The 20,551-nt window shown below is 28.2% G+C and overlaps 1 protein-coding gene across 6 annotated transcripts in view; it reads left to right on the forward strand.

Annotated features, from left to right (window-relative positions):
* The window catches only part of LOC136982695 (mesoderm induction early response protein 1), a 109,387-nt gene that overhangs the window by 54,144 nt on the left and 34,692 nt on the right, over positions 1-20,551 (forward strand). For all 6 annotated transcript variants that reach the window (XM_067279272.1, XM_067279267.1, XM_067279269.1 and 3 more), the window contains 7 exons: positions 1,017-1,242; positions 4,851-4,924; positions 5,988-6,057; positions 6,138-6,194; positions 6,912-7,009; positions 7,086-7,167; positions 7,253-7,347. In XM_067279272.1, the coding sequence (XP_067135373.1) occupies positions 1,017-1,242; positions 4,851-4,924; positions 5,988-6,057; positions 6,138-6,194; positions 6,912-7,009; positions 7,086-7,167; positions 7,253-7,347 (702 nt within the window). The remainder of the gene's footprint in view (positions 1-1,016; positions 1,243-4,850; positions 4,925-5,987; positions 6,058-6,137; positions 6,195-6,911; positions 7,010-7,085; positions 7,168-7,252; positions 7,348-20,551) is intronic.

Below are 20,551 nucleotides of genomic sequence, written 5' to 3' on the forward strand. Positions count from 1 at the left end.
AAGAATACAAAAATTATATCACTTACTCTATAGTTTACTTTAAAGTATACCCAAAAATTGATTGTCTTGTTATATACTTATATATAGGAGGAATAGGCCTAAATTCGGAGATGGAAAACTTAAAAATTTTGCCAAATTCTGGGAGTCTCTTGGTAATTCTAGAAGAATTGGCAACTGTATTTTGCTTGCTTTAAAAACATACTGTTCAATGAAGAGAGTGACAGTGCTGTCAAATCATTTTGAAAACACTATAAATTATGAATTTTTGGTATTTAGCTTTAACACATTAAAGTTTGTTTGTTGTAGCTATGAAATAATTAATAAAGACAGCATTCAGACTGGCATGGAAAGTATTAAGTATAACCAGTTTTTAGAATGGAGACTGTTATCAACTTATCTTAAAAATAATCATTAATTTATTCTGTAGTTTTTAGCATTTGACCAATAATGTTTTAACTACAGTAGAATATTGATTATCTGACTCCCGATCAACCGTCACATCGGTTAACCGACTGCGTTCTAGTCGGCAAATTCAAATGTCCACTAGTGATGTGGTGCTACAATATTTGGCTATGTCTTGGCTACTTTAATATTATTTTTGCATGTTTTAGCTGGCAACGTGGCTCGACCATGAAAGAGAGGCCAGTATTTAAACCAGGCTTAATTTTCTATTTTTCTTTATTTTTGTATTTATTGTGGGCAAAATAAAGAAATAATTTTTAATGATACAATAGCGACGATTATTATTTTTAAAAAAATTTTGTTAGGCTTAACATTGATGAAAATTCAACGCAAAGTAGGTTAATAGTGATATACTAATACACTAATTACATGAGATATACTAATATACTATACTAATAATGTTTTTTTTCATTCGGTTATCTGTTTTTTCAAGTTATCCGACCAACCCCAGTCCCCAATTGAGTTGGATAATCAATGCTCTACTGTATTAGAAAAATAAATAATTTATAATTAAATTTTATTTGCATTAATAATGATTAGTTTTATATAATTAGGAAGGAGAAATGCCTCTAGATGAACTATTAGCTATGTATGGTTATGATGGAAGAGATGGTGCTAATAGTCCTGTAAAACAATTATCATCAAACACAGAAAGTCCAATTCAACCAGATATGATTTCTGATAAAGAAGAAAGTGTAGATGTATCACTCTCTCATTGTAGTGACAGAGAAGAATCACCTGTAGAAATACCTGAAAATCCTTCAGGTCCTCTATTAAGATGTAAGTATTTTTTTCAATTTTTGCTATTTTTTAGTTAATGCATTTTAATACTTATTATTTTAAGAAACATTTTAGTCATATTATATAATATACAATTCTTCAGTTTTTATTTCTCATATAAATTAGCAATCTTTAATTAAACTTTAGAACTTACATATATAATTTTTAAAATCAAAACTTTTTGTTTATTTCAAATGTTCAAGCTAGAACCTCAGTTCACAAATTATAACCTTACTCACTGTTTCCAGCAGATAATTTCAGTCCTGCATTAACATTAAGACCCGAGGAAGACTTTTCAAGGGAGTTGAAAACATTAGTGCAGGACCGAAATTTTTTGCTGAAAATAGTAAGATTATAATTTTTATATTGTATTTTTGATTATTGTTAGTTTACAACATATCTTTCTAACACTTATTAATTTTTTAACTTTATGGATTCATCATTACTTTTATACATAAATTATATTTTCATTCATTTTGTTTATTAATAAAAACTATTTATCATCATTAAAAATTAACTAATTTCATTTTTATAGATTTTCATAATGTTTGTTAATTGATTTCAATTAATTGAATTTAATTGAAATCAAAAGGAATTATATATATATAACTAATTGTTTTTATGTTTTTAAATTTTATTAACATACATTGTTTAACAATTACTTATTTAATTTGATTTTAAGGTTCTTTGATTTTATAATTATTATAAAATTTGGTTTTGGTTAAATATTAAAATTAAGTGAATCTCATATTCTTTTCCAGGACACACTTCATTTTAGGAGAAAAATATTTTGCTAGTTCATAAAATAAATTCAAGCAGTTGTTGTTTGCCATAGCATAAATTTAACATCATGTTATATCAATTAAATTCTGCAGTGTTCCTGAGTGTAATGCATTATCATTTGCTTTACCAATTAGCAGAATACATGCTGTTTCTCTTTTATATGGAAAGCAGCATCATGTACACTGTGATTTGTCAAAATCATAATTTCATTTCCATCTTGTTCTTATGTTTGGAAAACTTATATATTGCCACAGAACTACTGTGTGACAACTACATGTCACTTTTTTGAATTACTTTATTCTACTGTAAACATTGCAATGGAACTAATGCATCATATGAATGTGCAGTACAGTACTTGTGCAATACTAGAAAGATATATTTGCACCTGGATAAATGTTAAAGTGAATATCCTGTGTGCTAGATGTTGTTAAAGATGCAATGTTGCAAACAGTACTAGATGAACCACAATTAATTAATAATAATGATTATAATTAACAAATTTTTGAGTTAGATTTTTACTTTCTCAGCTGTTATACATAACAGATAGAAGTATGGAAATCAGTCAAAAAATTATCCCCCCCCCCAGATTTTTACATTTTTGTGCTCAGGACACCTTGAAATGTTGAGAAATGAAAAAAAATTGGGGCTTTTTCCTGTAAGTATGGATGTTAGTTTGTGTATGTGTGTGATGCACAATTTTGTTCACCTAAAGCTTAATAACTCCTGTGCTTTCTGTCAAAAATTACTGAAATTTTGCAGAGGGGTTTGTTTATTAGGGAAATTGATGCTATTAAATTTTGGTGATTAATGGTTGAGGGGATGGGGCGATAAAAGGGATTGTGTGTATCTCCAGTAGGGTCAGACTTAATTACTTGTTATTAACATTTACAATTTTTTATTAAACCCATTCCTACCCTGAAGATTAAGCTTTTTGCCATTTTATAATAAATAGTTAAAAACATAAAAAGTTTTTTTAATAAAATGTCATAACAGATGGCATCACCAAATGTTGCCAGGAAAGTTAAGCAACTTATTGCTGGATTTTTTAAATTTGTTTTAACATTTTATTTTTACATCAAAGTCAATGAAATCAGAATTTTCACTAATTGTGGTCATATATACTGTATTTATTTTGCTGTTATCAGTTGTTCATTGTTATTAGTGAGTTCAAAGTGATTGCAATAAGCAGATTCTGCTATAATTGCTATATAACTTTTCATAAATAGCTCTTTTCCTATTTGCATTATATTATATTCTAAATTATATGCTTGTATATTGAAAATAATTTTTTTTTTTTGCTGTATAAATAAATACTTTCATCATTGAACTTTTATTAAAATGATTAGTTATTCTGCCAAATTATTACTACTGTATATAATAGATGTCTTTAGTTGCTGATGAGTTTTAAAAGCAGAAAATTATTTTTGAAAGTAATTTGATAAAATAATTGATTTTTGAATTTTTTAATTTGTGCTTTGTCTAAATAATTATAATTTTGATCTACACTATAAATCATAATAAACAAAACTGTAAAAAGTCTGGGATGGTATTATGAATTTTTAAATTAGTATTATGATTATTATACAAAAAAAAACTCGTTAGTAGGATAGAATAATATAGCTTAGAACAGAATCATAAAAATATGATTAAAAAGTTTATTCTGTAGAAGTCATTTAAAATTTTAATAAATTATTTAATAAATAATAAGTGTGTAATGAAATTTACAATATAATTGTATAAAATACAGTCAAATCTTGTTTTTCAATGACTCATTTTTTAAAGGAATCAGTTCACAAACAGAATTTTTTACTCATATTTGCTCTGGTTGCTGAACAAGCTACTTGGCAAGAGCCAATCACAGATTAGAGAGACAAATGATCAACTTCTTATATTTTATGTTAAAGAAAGTCGACGGCTCAACCAATCAGTGACAGGTCTACTGATTCAGAAGTTAGTGGTGCCAAGATCGCCCATGTCATTAGATGTCGTGACACAAGTCATAATGACATTACTATTTAATTAATTTTCTGAAGACAAAGATTGGATGGAGAATAGAAGACGTCCGTACTTTACCAGTTCCTGCTTCTTTACAAATGTTAATATTTTTAATTAGATATATGTTTGTGTTTTTAAAGGACTGTTTGGCGGCCAGTAGCCTAAAAGGAAAGGTCAGTCGCCAAAAGTGTAATGTTTGGAACTTAAAAATGGTGGTCACATGTTCCGGGAAGGACTTTGTCTTCAGAAAATTAATTAAACATAATTATCGTCATCGGACGAAAATTAACAAACATTACTATTTAAATTAGATTTTAATGTGTGTGTCGGAAAGATACTACTTCCATTTTTTTGGTACAAATCACAGTTGAATTTAAATCAAATTAATTATAAAAAACCATTTAATTGACATTAACATAATATAAATGGCATCGAAGAATTTGTCTTTAAAGGTACTTAAGTCAAATTAAAAAATAAAAATTTATTATATATAATACAGCATTATATTATTTACAATATTACATTGCATTTGTAGACATTTTTAGCAAAAGGTATAGCTAAAAAAGTAAATAAAAGCTTTATTTTGGAGGTCAGGAACAGATTAATCCATTTTATATTGTTTCTTATGGGGAAAATTTGTTTTGGTTTTAGATTGATTTTGTAACAACTTTTTAGGAATGAATTATGTTCAAAAATCAAGGTTTGACTATAGTTTTCAAATTTAGTAGATTGTAAAATTTGTTTGTAAGTATATATTATTTACTTAGTATTAGGTACTATGTATTTATTTCCTTTTATAAAGGTTGTTGCTATTTTTTCAATATTTACAGCGGTATCTCAAGCTAGTGAATCTTCAGATTCTGGGACAGATGATGATTATTCTCCAGATGAAGATTGGAGAAAAGTAAGTGATTATAATCAAAGAATAGCTTGTAACTTATAATTTAAACTAAATTTTATATAATTTTTAGTATCAAATTATCTGTCCAAACTTACATAAATGTGTCTGTATCAGATTCAGATTTGGAGTTATAGAACACAAAAGCCTCACAGCAAAATAGTCCAAATAGCAAAATTTTTCACTATTTTGATAGATTATCAATAGTAGTCTGAGACTGTTCTCAAACTTTCATCGATGTACATTTTTATTTCATTGCATATGTTAAGTTTTCTTTGCAAATACACTTGATATATGAATATATATGTAATAAATAAATATTGTTACAACTAGCTTTTAATATAAAATAATAAGGCAGTTTTGTTTCCTTTCTATATCTGAAATTAAGCAATAGTTGGACTGTTTTGTTTTGGGGTTTGTATATATTTGGATCCAGAGACAGGATAATCTTGAAAAATGTTTAGGGTTAACAAATATTTAACTCTGAATTCGTGAACCCTTTGTGATGTGATTTTTGGGTCTTCCTGATCAATGTTTAGAAAGTTTTGGTGATGATTTTCTCAAAATTTTATAAATTTCTGGAGTAAATTTGTTCATTAAAACAGCAATTTGCCTTTTGTTACAACATCCTTCTGTTTTTAATTTCCATATTCTTGCAATTTCTTCCATACTAAACTCTTCCATGTGGCATTTTGGAAAGTTCAATATTCAAATTATTACTTGACAACAAAGTTAAAGTGTTACTTGACATTATTATTATTTTTGTAATTTTAAGTTTCTTGTGCTTGAAATTTTACAATTCTGTTTTATTATCTATACTTTCAGGCTAGCCAAAATGTATATATTTGTTGTCAAATTATTAATATAATGATCTTTAATTTTGAAATTATCGAAAATCAGTGTAAAGTAATTTGCATATACAAGCATTTACATTTCTCTTAAATGTGTAACAATTCTGAAAAGTAGTAAAATGTTGATTATATATACTTTTTGGACACATTGTGTTATGTAAAAATTTAAAATTTGAAATTAATTTTTGAAATGACAAACAAACAATACACTTTTACAGACAATACAAGTGGGTTCTGATTATCAAGCTATGGTACCAGAAGGTCTTTGTAAATATGATGATGCTCCAGGTAAAATATATTCTATTCTTTACTATTTGTAAATACTATTTTTATTTTATTTGAAATTGTATTTAATTTTTTATTTACAGCTTATGAAAATGAAGATAGATTGCTTTGGGATCCATCAAAATTGACAGATCAAGAAGGTAAATGAAGAAAATCCTCTGAGATAAATTTGTTTCTATATTATGTTTCATGCGTATGCACTGCACATATGCCATATATATATAGTTAAGACTTCAATTTTTTAATAATTTGAATTGATTTCAATATTTGAGTGTGACATAATCTGTCATTATCTCAAATAAATTACAATGACAAAAGGTAAAGACATGTATTTAGAAAAGAAATCTGAAAATGAATATATTTGTACAAATTATTATAATAAATTTAAATTTTAACATTTGTATTTTAATAAAAAAAATTATATCTGTCTAAGAAATTATATCATATTTGATATTAGACATTGTTTTCTCAACTTTATAAGATAAAATATTTTGTTTAAATTGCAAAATTCTTGACAGCATGTTGTAAAATAGAAATTCACATTTCTTTTTCAGGCCAAATATTTTATTATATGTAAAAACGTTTTTGGCCTTTTTAGGTTAGCTGCAGTTACAGAAATTTTTATAATGGAATATTTATACTTATATTAAAATATTCTTAAAATTAATCTAAAAAAGTTAATTATAAAACAAAGGAATAAAATTAACTAAAAATAGATGAATGAAAGTAATCAAAAATAAGTGAATAAAACTAAGCAAAAATAACAAAAATTATACATTTAAGATTTTAAGTTAGTAACTAGTCATATATTAATTCATTCATATTTTTTTAAAATGAAAGTAATTTCTTTACTTTAGTTGTGGAATACTTACGTCAAGCCCAACAGCCATTTTCTAGTTGTGCTCAAGGTGTTAATGCTATTCCTGTTGGTAGTCACATTAGAGATGATGAACAGGTATTAACAGGTGTAAAATTTGATCTATATTTGAAAAAATTTTAATAATTTTTCTAATATTTATAAATATATTTAGGCTTTGTATTTATTGCTTCAATGTGGCCACAATGTGGAAGAAGCATTAAGGAGGAGACGAATGCAACCACTGCCTCCTGCAGGTTAGAATAAATAAATAAATGTATTTTAAATAATTTATTTCATGAATAATCAAGCATGTAATATGATGTATGTTTGTTACGTCAGATACTATGAGTCTTTGGTCTGAAGAAGAATGCAGAAGCTTTGAGAATGGTCTTCGAACATATGGAAAAGATTTTCATATGATACAACATAATAAAGTAAGTATTAATAAAATCTCATTTATCTTTTAATTTTATTTTTTTATTATTAATTATAATAACTAATAAGTATTGTTAAGAAAATCTGACTGTTATTCTAATGTCTTTCTATAAACAGGAATGAAAAAGAAAAATAAATTAATCTAATATTTTTCAGCTCTGTATCTTATAAATAAAAGACAAATTTTGTTTTTGTTTGTAGCATAGTTGTATTTGTCTGAGTCCTTTGTAGGTACGTTTGTGTTTTGATTCACAGTGTCATTGAATTTCATTTTTTTTTTGCTCTCAACTTTTCCTAGAAATTTATCTTTATTTTTATTGATGTACTTTACTTCAAAACTTTTCCACTGTGTTTTACAGAAAAATTTGCAAATGTTCACAAATTTCTTTCAAATGATCATAAAAGTTTATCGTAGCAAATGAATCTGTAATGTCACTGCCTACAGCCAAATCTACTACTGAAAACCCATAATACATTTAACTTGCATTCAGTTTAATTTAATATTTTCAAAACAAAAATATAAAACATGTTAATTATTAAGATTACATGCATGATCTATGAAATGTGCAACTAGCTTAAACTGGCTTTGGACTGGTTGCACAAGTTACTGTTTAAACTAAAGAATATTTATCTGTTGAATAAATTTAACCTTGTTGCTAATCTAATGAGTAAGCTATGCTTGTTGTATGAGTTACTTTGCCTCCATGGATACTCTCAATTGAAAAATTCTTACTATGCTGTCACCTCAGTAAGAGGAAGAGTAATGGTAAACAAGACAGAGTAACAAAAGATGAGTAAGCAAAAGCATGGGACAGATTGGAATGTAGACAAAAATATACTAAATTATACCAAAATATACTAAATTATACTAAAAAATATACCAAATTTACTAATATATATATATATATATATATATTAGTAATATATAGTATAATAGTATATAGTATAATATACTATTATACTATATAGTATAGTATATAGTATAATATATATATATATATATATACAGTCAAACCTGTTTTTATGCGCTCTTTTTATGTGCGATTTTTATTTGTGCGATTTTTTTAATGCGAATTTTTAATTTGTGCGGTATAGTTGGCGACTAGTCTCGTGCGATTCGTCATGTCTCACGTTGACTTATTATAGCTAAATAAACTTATTATAGCATAAATGCACTTATTATAGTAATATTATTGCATGAATATGCGAAAAATGAAATAATTTACTTTTTAAGTCAACAAAACACCACCTGGACAAAAATATGTAAAACAGACGATAGACCAGACGATGCAGTCAAGTGCTGACATCTGTTGTCAATAAATTCTATTTCGTACGGTTTTGAGTTATTTTCTATGTGAGACTTTTTTTTATGCGGTCCCTGTTGACCGCATAAAAAAATTATTTTTTTAATTGTGTTGCGAAAACTATTATTTACAGCCATTCGTGAAGTTTCGTGAGATTTTTTTTAATGCGTTTTTTTTAATGCGGTCCCTATCCCCCGCATAAAAACAGGTTTGACTGTATATATATATATATTAATAAATTTGGTTCATACAACATTTTAATATACATACATCATAATGGGAAGAGATTATTTGTATTCTTACTGTATAAAGTAAGATTCACTTAACTCTAAAAGTTAATGTAAAACTGCAGTTTTTTAAATTGAAATTGATTCTTTAAATTTTAAAATTACTATGCACCGTTATAGGATATCATCTTTCTAAAAACATTTTGTCAGAATTAGGATAAATGTTATCTAAATAAGAATCATCCACATTGGAATTGGAACTAGTCATTCATCTTGTTTCTTCACCAATATACAAGATATAAATTTTAATTGCCCAAATTGGCTTATTAATTCTGGCCGTTTATCCCAAAGATATACTTGTGTAACATACCATGGGTAATTTTTTATATTAAAGTATATTTAACCTTGAGATTAAAACTCAAGCAACTGGTCCTAAATAGTATTGTTGCCATTTAACCATTGTCTCTTTACCTGAATATTAGTAATTTATTTTATTACTTCTGATGTAAAAACCTGATATATATATATATCAGGTTTTTACATCAGAAGTAATAAAATAAATTACTAATATTCAGGTAAAGAGACAATGGTTAAATGGCAACAATACTATTTAGGACCAGTTGCTTGAGTTTTAATCTCAAGGTTAAATATACTTTAATATAAAAAATTACCCATGGTATGTTACACAAGTATATCTTTGGGATAAACGGCCAGAATTAATAAGCCAGATTATCGATTTACCATAGGTTTTTATGGGAATTTGATTAATTCGTTCTGGAAACTCCAAAAAATAAAAAATATATACTTTCTTACTACATTTATTTATATGTAATAATAAAAATACTTATATACACAGTCTTTGATTTTTCTTAGTCATGTTTTTTTCCGTTTATGGGGGTTAAAGAATTTATCTAATGTCGATTGCTTTCCTCTCTTCACGATTTCTAAGAAGTAATTAATAGCATTGTAATTGTAGAGATCCCCAAGCTTATTAACCTCAACCTCGTTTGGATGACATTCTAAGACCATTGTTCTGACATTTTTCCACTTCTTTAAAAGATGTTTAATAGCAGATATTGGCATTAATCCTCTTTTTCAGAAGAAAACACATCTCTCCGAGTTTATTGGTGTTCTTCATTCAAAAGTTCTTGGCATTTTTCTGTCATCAGATCAGTTTCAGGTTCCATTATGAGCTCTTCAATGTTCGTTATTTCTCAGATGTGATTTTTGTTACTCCTTAAGCTGCTTGAAACATCTTAATTATACTGTATCTTTCTTAGATAAGATTGAAATGTGGCCTACTGTAGACCTGTTCAAGCCATACTGCCCAGCAACATCAGACATCATCTGCCCACTCTCTCTCTCTACCTTTGCTATTATACTCTCACCTTTCAAAAATAAAAAACCGATGCAAAACTTAACGAGTGCCCACCCGACAGTCTCGCAAATACTATAAAAGAATTGTTTCTGTCAGAAAAATAAAAGACTGGAATTACAAGGGAGAGTTTCAAAGTTTGGAGGAATACTATCTGATCAGTATATATCAGGTTTACTGTCGATGTCAATGCCTCCTGTGGTCTGAAAAGTTTCAAATTGTTGCCTGAAGACAAGGGAAGACCAATCGATATTCACTATTTTACGTTGTTTTTTCTTGTGTTTGTTCTGTGAGGTGTTCGTTATCTGAACATGTGTTCGTCGTCTGAACATAAAAATCTTTTGCAAAAGTGTTCATTATCCAATTTGTTCATTAACCGAACTGAATCACTCACTGTATATGAATATTTTGAAACTATTTTAAAAATTTTTTACAGATATACCTTAACATGGTTTTGTGTAACACTAGATTTGATTAACATGCGAAATTAATTGCAGCAATTTTTTTTATATATGTGACAGAAGTTTTAAATAACACAGCTTTAACACCTGTCTGTACATAACATACTCATAGATATGTTTTTCTGCAAATAAGATGTTTGTGAATTTGCTATTTTCGTACTGAGAGTGATTTCCATATAGATATATAGTTTAATTATGATAGATAGTTGTGAAATTAACACATTATTGCTAATTTGAAATTGTATTCTTTGTTTAGAAATGTGAAGTTTTATTTTAAAACTTCACATTTTGTTTGCTTAAAATCAAATCAAAATGTATGTAGATAAAAGTGATATTGGGCATATTATATGTCCTTTTTAAGTTTCGTAATGGGTATAATTCTATACAAACAGTAAAAAATACTTATACTGTATGGGGAAGATGTGCATGAACGTCAGACATGTCAAATATGGTTTTGAAAGTTTCATTTGGGAAATTTTGAACTAAAGGACATAAAACATAAGAGGTGTGCAAAAGCTGTTGAAGAGAAATTTTGGGATGAAATTGTTAAAAATCAATGAATAACAATTCATGAACTTCAAAAAATCTTAGTGTATCATCGACATGATGGTATGCAGCTCTAAGTTTTCACTTTATTTTTAAATTAGTCACTTATTTTTATCATAGAAAACTCTTTTATGTATGACAAAATAAAAATATTTGTTATTAATCAAAAATTTGTTCCAGGAGGTTGTAATTGTTTGGTTGAGATTTGATTAATGCAATTTTGCTATACACAGTAGCATTGAGGGATTAATTAATCACATTAATTAAGGAATAAGTGTATTAATATTATTTCCCATCTACTTTCAATGTTGCTTTGAATTATAATTATTGTCTCTTTCAAACCACTTTATAATGTATCACTTTAAATTATTTTGTTACAGATTATTCTACTTTTTTGCTTCTTTCAAAATAATCTTTTCCCACTGCAATGCCCTTATGCCAATGTTTTTTCCAATCCTTGAAACATTTTTAAAATTGTTTTTATGGAGTTCCTTTGGGACTCACACTGAAAATTTTGTTTTATGGCATAAATTGTCTCAAAATGGTGATCATGAAACAGAAGTTTTAGTCAAGAAAAACGTAAACAGTGTCATATCAGATAAATATTAGCTTGTGGAACCATATTTGTTGAATTTTTGGCCAAAAGTTCACAAACAACAAGAGCATTGTGAACCAGGTGCATTATCTTGGTGCAACATCCATGAATTTTCTTGCCACAAATCAGGTCATTTTCTACAAATTGCTTTATGCCAACAATGTAAAATGTTCAAATAATATTCTTTGTTGACAATTTGGCCAGTCAGAAGGAATTTGTGATGCACAATACCACAACAATCAAAGAAAACAATTGACATGACTTCATATTTGACTGACTTTGGCGCAGTCTTTTCAGTCTTGCTTTAGTTTTTAAGTGTCATTCACTTGATTGTTGAGTTGTTTTAGTGTCAGAAGCATAAATCTGTGTTTCATCACCCAAAAGGATGTCTTTTAAGAACGATTTTCCTTGGCCACTCGAACACATTGTTGCTTTTGGAAAAGAATTCAATGCTTTTGGGATGACTAGAGAAGTGAAGCCACAAACCAAAGTAATCTTTTAAAGTTGCTTGACAAGATCCAAATGATATTGGAACATGTTCAATAATGTCTGCAATTGTTAAATGATAATTATTGAATACCAAATCTCTGACTTGTGTAATGTGTTATTTGTCAGTTATTTGAAGTGGATGATCTACCAGAGCATGGTTCATCTTTGACATGTTCTCTGCCTTCCTTTGAACATCTTGTTTCACTCAAACTCTTGATTTTGATAACTACAGGCCTCGGAGTCGCTCACTTTTCTCACTTGTACTCACTTTTCTGAAGTATCCTCACTTTTCTCACTTTTCAGGTCATTTTCTCACTTTTCTCACTTTTTTGGTCATTTTCACGTGCTTAATTAAGATGTGGGGCAAACCAAAATAATTTTAAAGCCAAACGAATTGCCGAATTATCGGACTATCAGAATAGAATTTTTTAGAAGAAAATACGCGGCCCTGAGCAGACTCAAAATTGCAACTGCCCGCTCAGTGTCGTTAGGTTATAGAAAACAAAAATTTATTTAACGTATTTAAAAAAATCTTTTATGCACTTAAAAAATCCCTCTCATTACAAATTCAGAAGCCAGTGTTGAGTAAAGTTATGTACTCATGCCATATTTTCATTATTCGCCAAAATCTACCTTATCCGAATTGCATTTCCTTCTACAGAGTTTAAAAATAAGTATTCTAAGCATCCCTGCAGTTTTGGCTGTTTTCTAAGAAAATCACTAAAGTCCTTTTGCAGGGGAAAGCACATTACGCAGAGGGATTAATCTCTCAAGCTGACAACACTGCTGCCGCTTTTAAATTCAAAATATATAATTATTAAAATTAACACGAGATAGTAGCGTAACCTCCTACCACTAAAAAAGATTTCGTTTCTGACCATTTAGTTATCCTGGTTATAGCCCAATAATTTGGCAGATTATTTGGTTTTAATTAACAATCGGGTTATGGAGTTGTCGTTTACAAAAATATTTTTTTACTTGATTTATCTTTAAATAATTTCATAAACTTGAGTTTAATAAAATTACTTTAATGATTTCATAGCATATTGTTAACGTTAAATCACATCTACATCTTCCCATAAATGTATGTTTAAATTGACTACAAGTATAATTATTCCATATAGTAAGTGTTATTTTCATAAAATGTGTGATTACTTTGCTTGTGAAATATCCATTTTTTAATCTTCTCTTATGCCGATTATAATTGTGCATTAATTGAGAGACTAAAAAAGTAAACGAAAATGTAAATTCATATTTACATATAAAATTTACCAAATAAATTAAAATATTCGAAGTGTTGTAAAAAGTACAACACGTAATTGCTTGTGAGAAAGATTTTCACACGCTTCCCAAAGGTTAACAACTTTGCAACGATGTTGGTTTTTATTCATCTGCAGGAAAAAGTTTTTTGTTATTTATGAAATCATTAATAAAATATTATTTTACTTATATTATTTGGAGTATATTTATTTCAGATTTATTATTTTATTTGGAAATCAATATTTACACATCTCGAAGCATTAAAAAATAAACAGTTTCTGATAATGATAAATATCCGAGAATAGCCAAATTAGTGAAATCAGCATCGAAAATCCCGTTCCCATGAATGAGAGGATCAATTTTATGCCGGGCACTTTCTCCTGATAGAGCATCAGTGTTGGAAAGAATGCTTAATTCACTTTTGATTGTTAAGGAGGGACTAAACATGTATGACCAAAGCCCACACCTTGTACCTATTGCAAAGGACGACTGAAATTAGCTTCCTCGGTGCATGGAAATTATCAAGAACGATTGGAAAATGAAAAGAAGTTAAAAGAATAAGAGAAACGGAAAAAAGAGCACAGAAATGTTTTGAAGAACAACAAAAGAAAGCTGTTCGTAACATGAAGATTATGGAACGGCAACTGAGTTTAAACCAGAAAAATGTAGAAGAAAATGAAATACATGCGACAGTCTAAGTTTTGTTAGAAGCAGCAAACAAAAAAACTGGAGAAGGCTATTAACAGCAAGAACATGAATGAAGTACAAGCAGCACGTGTGATGCTTATTAGTGTTAAGTGTTCAAAAGCAAGAGGAAGCGAAATAGAAGGAAGTTGATAACATGCAGAATAATCTTAATAAAAGAACATCATCTTTCATGACTGATTATTTACAGAAGCCAAAGACTTTTCAAGTATTCATGGTTTACTGAAAATACAAAAGCCACTGATTATCGGGAAACAGAAAAAAAAAACGCGATATAACCGAGTAATAAAAATTCTGGGCTTTTACTAAACAGATTATACATGCTATGGAATCTCTGTTCTTTCATCAGCAAGTGTTTCTGATATAAAATAAGCTTAGTTTTTCAATCCTGAATTTTATTCGTAGGTTATATCGAATTACCGGTAATTGACGTTTACGTAAACATCGAAACCATGAACGCCCATTTAGCATTGTTTCTTTAACAATGACATTGAAAGACAAATACTGTCGATATAAAAACATCAATTGCGATTTTATTATACAGTACTATATAAATCGCTTATTAGAAATTCGTGTAGTTTATATTTTTCAATAAAAATTATAAATGCTGTAATTGAAAATTTAAAAAAAATGAATATTGAATATATAATAGAACACCAAAACTTATAAAATTACAGAGTAAAAATTCTCTAAAAAGCAAAATGAAGTTACTACTGTATAAAAATTTTAGAAGTTTTCGTTCAGAATCAGAGAGATCTTTTCCTTACACGTTATGCGGTGAATTCGAAATTTCACACCTTTATGTGAATTGACGCAATACCGTTAATTCACATAAATGTATGAAATTTCGAATTCACAGAAACTTGTAAATGAGGAGACTGTACTTAAAACTAATAAATAAACAACTTTTATATCAAAAGGAAACAAATGACAATCGATCTATCCACCTGTTCTGCATATTTAGCTCTTTCTCGTATTTCGTTGCAAATAGAAATTCAGTGGTAATTGGTAATTTAAAATTAATTGACTCAAATGCTTTTAAAATTTAGGGGACCAAAAAAACGCGATATAACGAGTGGCTACTATATTACAGTATATACAGAAATTTTTAAAATGTGTTTAACCATAACAGAATAAAAAGAAATAACAATTTTTACTGCTGTTTTGCTGAGTTTTCCTTCTGTGTTTTCACTTTGTTTTGTCACTATTACACTCACTTTTTATTCACTTTTTCTGTATTTCAACTCACTTTTCTCACTTTTTCAAAGGGGAAATAGCACTCCGAGGCCTGTAACTATCAACAAAGGCTTTTTATAACATTTTCTAATATTTTTTAGCAGTAATTCTGTTGAAAAAGCAAAGTTTAATGCACGTTCATTCTTTAAATACACTCAACATTTTGAAAAATTGCCGGTGCAAAAATTATTTACACACAAAACAAACGTTTATTTGCAAACAAAAACAAACGACGACATATGGATTGTGGCTAGATATCAGTGAAAGTCATACCAAATGATGACAGCACCCTCTTGCATGCAGTTTAAATGAACCATTCCCAATACTTTCTGATCACAGTAATAAAATCTCTTAAGCCAGGAAAGTTGTACAAGTTATTACTGTATTTTTTTTTCTTTTTTTCTTCTTCTGGTGACTCATTCTGCACTTCAATGATTTGTTTCTAGATTATACCAGTGAAACATCATGAAACACTACACCATGTCATTTGTGACAGTTGATTTGAGCATGTATGGCACTAGAGTAAGGCAAAGGTACATAGCCCACCCTAAAATTTCTTTACCCATCTGTCTGCTTGTCCTGTAGTAATTAATTCAAGTTTACCTATATCATTATTGAAGGATTCCTTAAGTATAGATTGATTGTTTGCCAAGTAATTACACATTCTCATTAAATTTTTTTCTGTTTGTAAGTCACTGAAAATTAATTGCTAAATTTAAAAAATTGTTTGAAGATAAAATATGCAGATAACACCTGCCCCACTAAAACAATATAGATCCACTTCTGTTCTCTCAAAATGAAAATCCTAGTGCTGTTACTGGATTTGAGGAAATTTGTGACTTTATAATCAGTTTGTCTTTGCAATTTTTACAAATCAGTCAATGTATGAAGAGCAAATTGTGTACAAATGAAGTTTCAAATTATCAGTCAAAATGCTTCTTTAGATAACCTCAGTCATTTTCTACCATTTATACTAAAATTTTGGTTGAATTTTTATTGCTTCATACACTTCAGTGTTTTCTTTGATGATTTGTTCTCCAGACAAACCTAGTTAATCAGTGTCATTAATGTCTTTCCAACTCATTGCAAATTATTTAAACTAGTAGTACACATGTATACAAGATAATTATCACCATATACTTTTTGCATCAATTGATACATTTAGTAAACATTTTACTGAGTTTAAAACAAAACTTAATATTGTCTTCTTTTGAAGTTCATTCTTGACCAATGTTCAAAACTACTGTCACTTTAGGTGCTATATTAACTCAGGCTCTAATAATCCAAATGACAATAAATGCAAAAACACAATATCAGTGGCAAATATATCTCTTGGTGTTTGAATTTTCATACAGATGGCACTATTAATTTTTTCTGTTTTGAAAAAGTTCAGTTATTTTTGCAACAGACCTTGTATTTGTCTCATGGAATGGCAGCAAGATATCTGGACCCAAACATAGAACATGCATGGGATGCTATAAGAATGCAAGCTGATCATCTCAGCCTCCACCAAGAATGGCCTTTGCTCCCAACAGAACTGATAAACAATGATAAAGCATGTACAGCATTTGCTGAAGGCAACCACATGCCATATTAATGATTTTCTGTACAAAAAGATTTACAACAATGTTTAGTACTTTTTCTTGTTAATTTTGGTTTGACATAATTTAGATGAAATTTTTGCTTTTCAATTATTTTGTTGCATAAAGAATACAGTGTTTTGCTTGTATGCTAAATTTCATGCTGTTCTGATCACTTGCCCCTAAGATATAGGCTAAATTAATGGTTATTCATAGTTTTTGGAAATGAATATATATATAATAGTAAGTTGTAGAGAGAGTTACATTGAATACATGTATACTGAAAGCAATAAATTATAATATAAGATATTAATATAAATCTCTGGATATGTTATAAGTTGAAAGTGTAAGTTTTATACTAAAAATTTTATGATTTAACTTTAAAAATTAGAATGAAATTTTTTAAAATATTTTATCTTATGTTAAAAAGTTTTATTTAAAAACAATAGAAAAATCTGTGTGTTTGGAATATATTTATTTAAGTTATATTTTTTTTCTGAAAATTTATTATAATACAGCCCTGATAACAAAAGTGTTTTTTAAAAATGAATAAGCCTATTGCTTTTTTGTAGTGTATACAGTCTTATATACAGGATGTATCAGTACAGCAGTTACAAACTTTCAGGGGAGATAGGAGTACACCTAGACGATGGGAAATCACATAGCAATACACGGTCAGAAATACTTTCTTGGTGCGGTAGTGACGAACACAAAACACAATCTACCCTGTATATCAAATAAGCAAAGGTTATCATCAATTTTAGAAAAGTTTGTTTGTAGACTAAACTTATAACAGTAGATAAAGATTAGAATATAGTTTTGTAAGGGATTGCTATAAAAATATGTGATTAAAGAATGTGAATGGAGTTTATTGACATACTGAAATGCAAAGAATATAGAGGATAATATGGATATATTATATATATATATATATATATATATATATATTATGGACAAAGTGATTAATACGGGCATTAATGAATAATGACCAACAAAATCGGGCATTGTAGTAAATTTCAATAATTTATCAAATTGACCAGTCATTATGAATACTGCTATCACCTAGTTGGGCAAAGTGATAATAATAAGTTGAGGAGTGATTATACGACATATGCTAGCCAATCAGCACTCAGTTGCACGTGCGTATTGCATTTAGTACCGAATTTGGTGGCAGTCATGACTGTTTGTGCTCTCGACAGATTCCTCCCAGAGGGGGGCTGCTGGCAGGCTGCTGATTGCTTAACATCACTAATTATTTATTCATGGTAGTTCTTGAACACACGTATCAATTACTAGTATGTATCAATATCTAGTAACATTAAACAATCGGCAGCTTGCCAGCAGCTCCCCTCCGGGAGAAATCTGTCGAGAGCACAAACAGTCGCGACCACTGCCAAGATGGTGCACATAGGTAAAATTTTGCCATTTAATTAATATAGTTAATAGTACTTAGTTTTTAAAAGATTACATGTTCTTTTTAAAGTACTTTGAAATAATTCACAAATATTAAATATTTCTAAATGAAATAAGTGGAGGTTTTTTAATCAAATTTTAAATTCGGTACTAAACACGATACGCACACACAACTGAGTGCCGATTAGCTAGCGTATGTCAAATGATCATTCCTCAACTTATTATTATCACTTTGCCCAACTAGGTGATAGCAGTATTCATAATGACCGGGCATTATGAATAATGCCTGATTAATCACTTTGTCCATAACATATATATACTGTATATTATATATATAATATACAAATTTAAGACAAATCAATATGAATGATATGTATATATCATTCATATTGATTTGTCTTGAATTGTTCTTTAAATTTTTTAAAATAATCTCTTAAGTAACAAAATTACATTTTTAATCTATTGCTATAAGTTTAATCTGTAAACAAATCTTTTTAATATTTCTTTTTTTGTAAACCTTTGTATTTTTTCTCCATCAATACTCCAGTTGTTAAATATGTAGATGATGTAGAAAAAGGATTTGACTTATCTTAATTCTATTTTATGGTTTTTGATTTTAATTATTACTAGTTCATGACTGGTTTGAGAATACAAATTTCATGTTCATATGAATTATACATTATCAAATTACATTTAATGTTTATTAAAAGTTAAGTATGTACAGTACTTTCTTGCAAGTAGTGAATTTCTTTTATTAAATTTAAAAAATAACATTATTTCCAATCTGTATTAAACCGATATGCTCTATTAAAATTTATTCATTTAATGTAGCCTTAGTTGTATATAGTTATTTTCAGCTAATTCTTTTATAACTGTCAATCTTTTGCACATTCAAATGCATAATGACTTTGTTAATGCAGATAGTTACTTGTCAAACAAGCATTTGACTTAAATGCAAATATAATATATAAATAACAGACACCAAATACTAATAATAAAAAGTAAGTCATTCAACTGTCTATCAGCGTCAGAGAGAAATATGAGTACTTTCTACAGTATATAACTGTCCTCTTCACACAAAATGCAAATAGAACACTGGAAATCTAGAGATAGAAAACTTTCAAATTATTTCTTGCACATGAGCATGGAACATATATTAGAGATATGAAAGTACAAAAATTATACAATATTACAAAACTAAGTATGATATACAATGTCTATCATTAATAAAAATAACATAATTAATATACAAATATGTTTAATAATTGATAACAATTATTAATTAAACAACAAACAGATACACCAGAACCCCATTAATGTTGCGATGTTTTATCACAAACTACATGCAACTTCTCTCTAACATCAATAAACAGTTATGTGATTTATCTTTTATTATGATGTACTGTACATGCTTGAATAAATACAGATAATGAAAAACAATCTTGCGAAAATCATAATTGTAGTTATTTTTCATATTTGCATCCTATTTTAATAAATTTTGTAACTTGTCATAAGCAGATTCATTGTGCATATTGACATACATTGTATTAATATATTTGAATGTAACATATGTAAGTTCTATACATGAATTCAACAATTGGTTTCAATTATTGTGTACTGATGCAAAAAAAGGCAAAATTGATTTTGATTAACTCCTCTTTGTTTGGCCTCATGTGTAAGTACTCAACACAGTTATGTTCTAATAACAATATCCATGAATAAAATATAGCTGCCTTTTTTGGATGGTTTCTGTCAAGCAAAGTGTGTGTTATTTCATATTCTTCTAGCAAAATGTTGCATTATCACACATTTTTTTTCAAGAAAAGCCTGCATTAAAGGATTAAACAATTTAGACACTATATTAAATTTACCAGTCCTACAGTTTTTTATTGTAATATAAATTTATTAAAACTGTTAGTTATTTGTCCTTAAGTGCTAAAAAATTAACACAAAGAAAATTTAATGAGGTGGATGGCCAAGGCAGTTAGATGTTAGCCTATTGCTCTGTAAAC

The sequence above is a fragment of the Centruroides vittatus genome, unplaced genomic scaffold (genome assembly GCF_030686945.1).
Source record: "Centruroides vittatus isolate TY-2023 unplaced genomic scaffold, ASM3068694v2 contig_862, whole genome shotgun sequence".
In the NCBI taxonomy this organism is placed as follows: Eukaryota; Metazoa; Arthropoda; class Arachnida; order Scorpiones; family Buthidae; genus Centruroides; species Centruroides vittatus.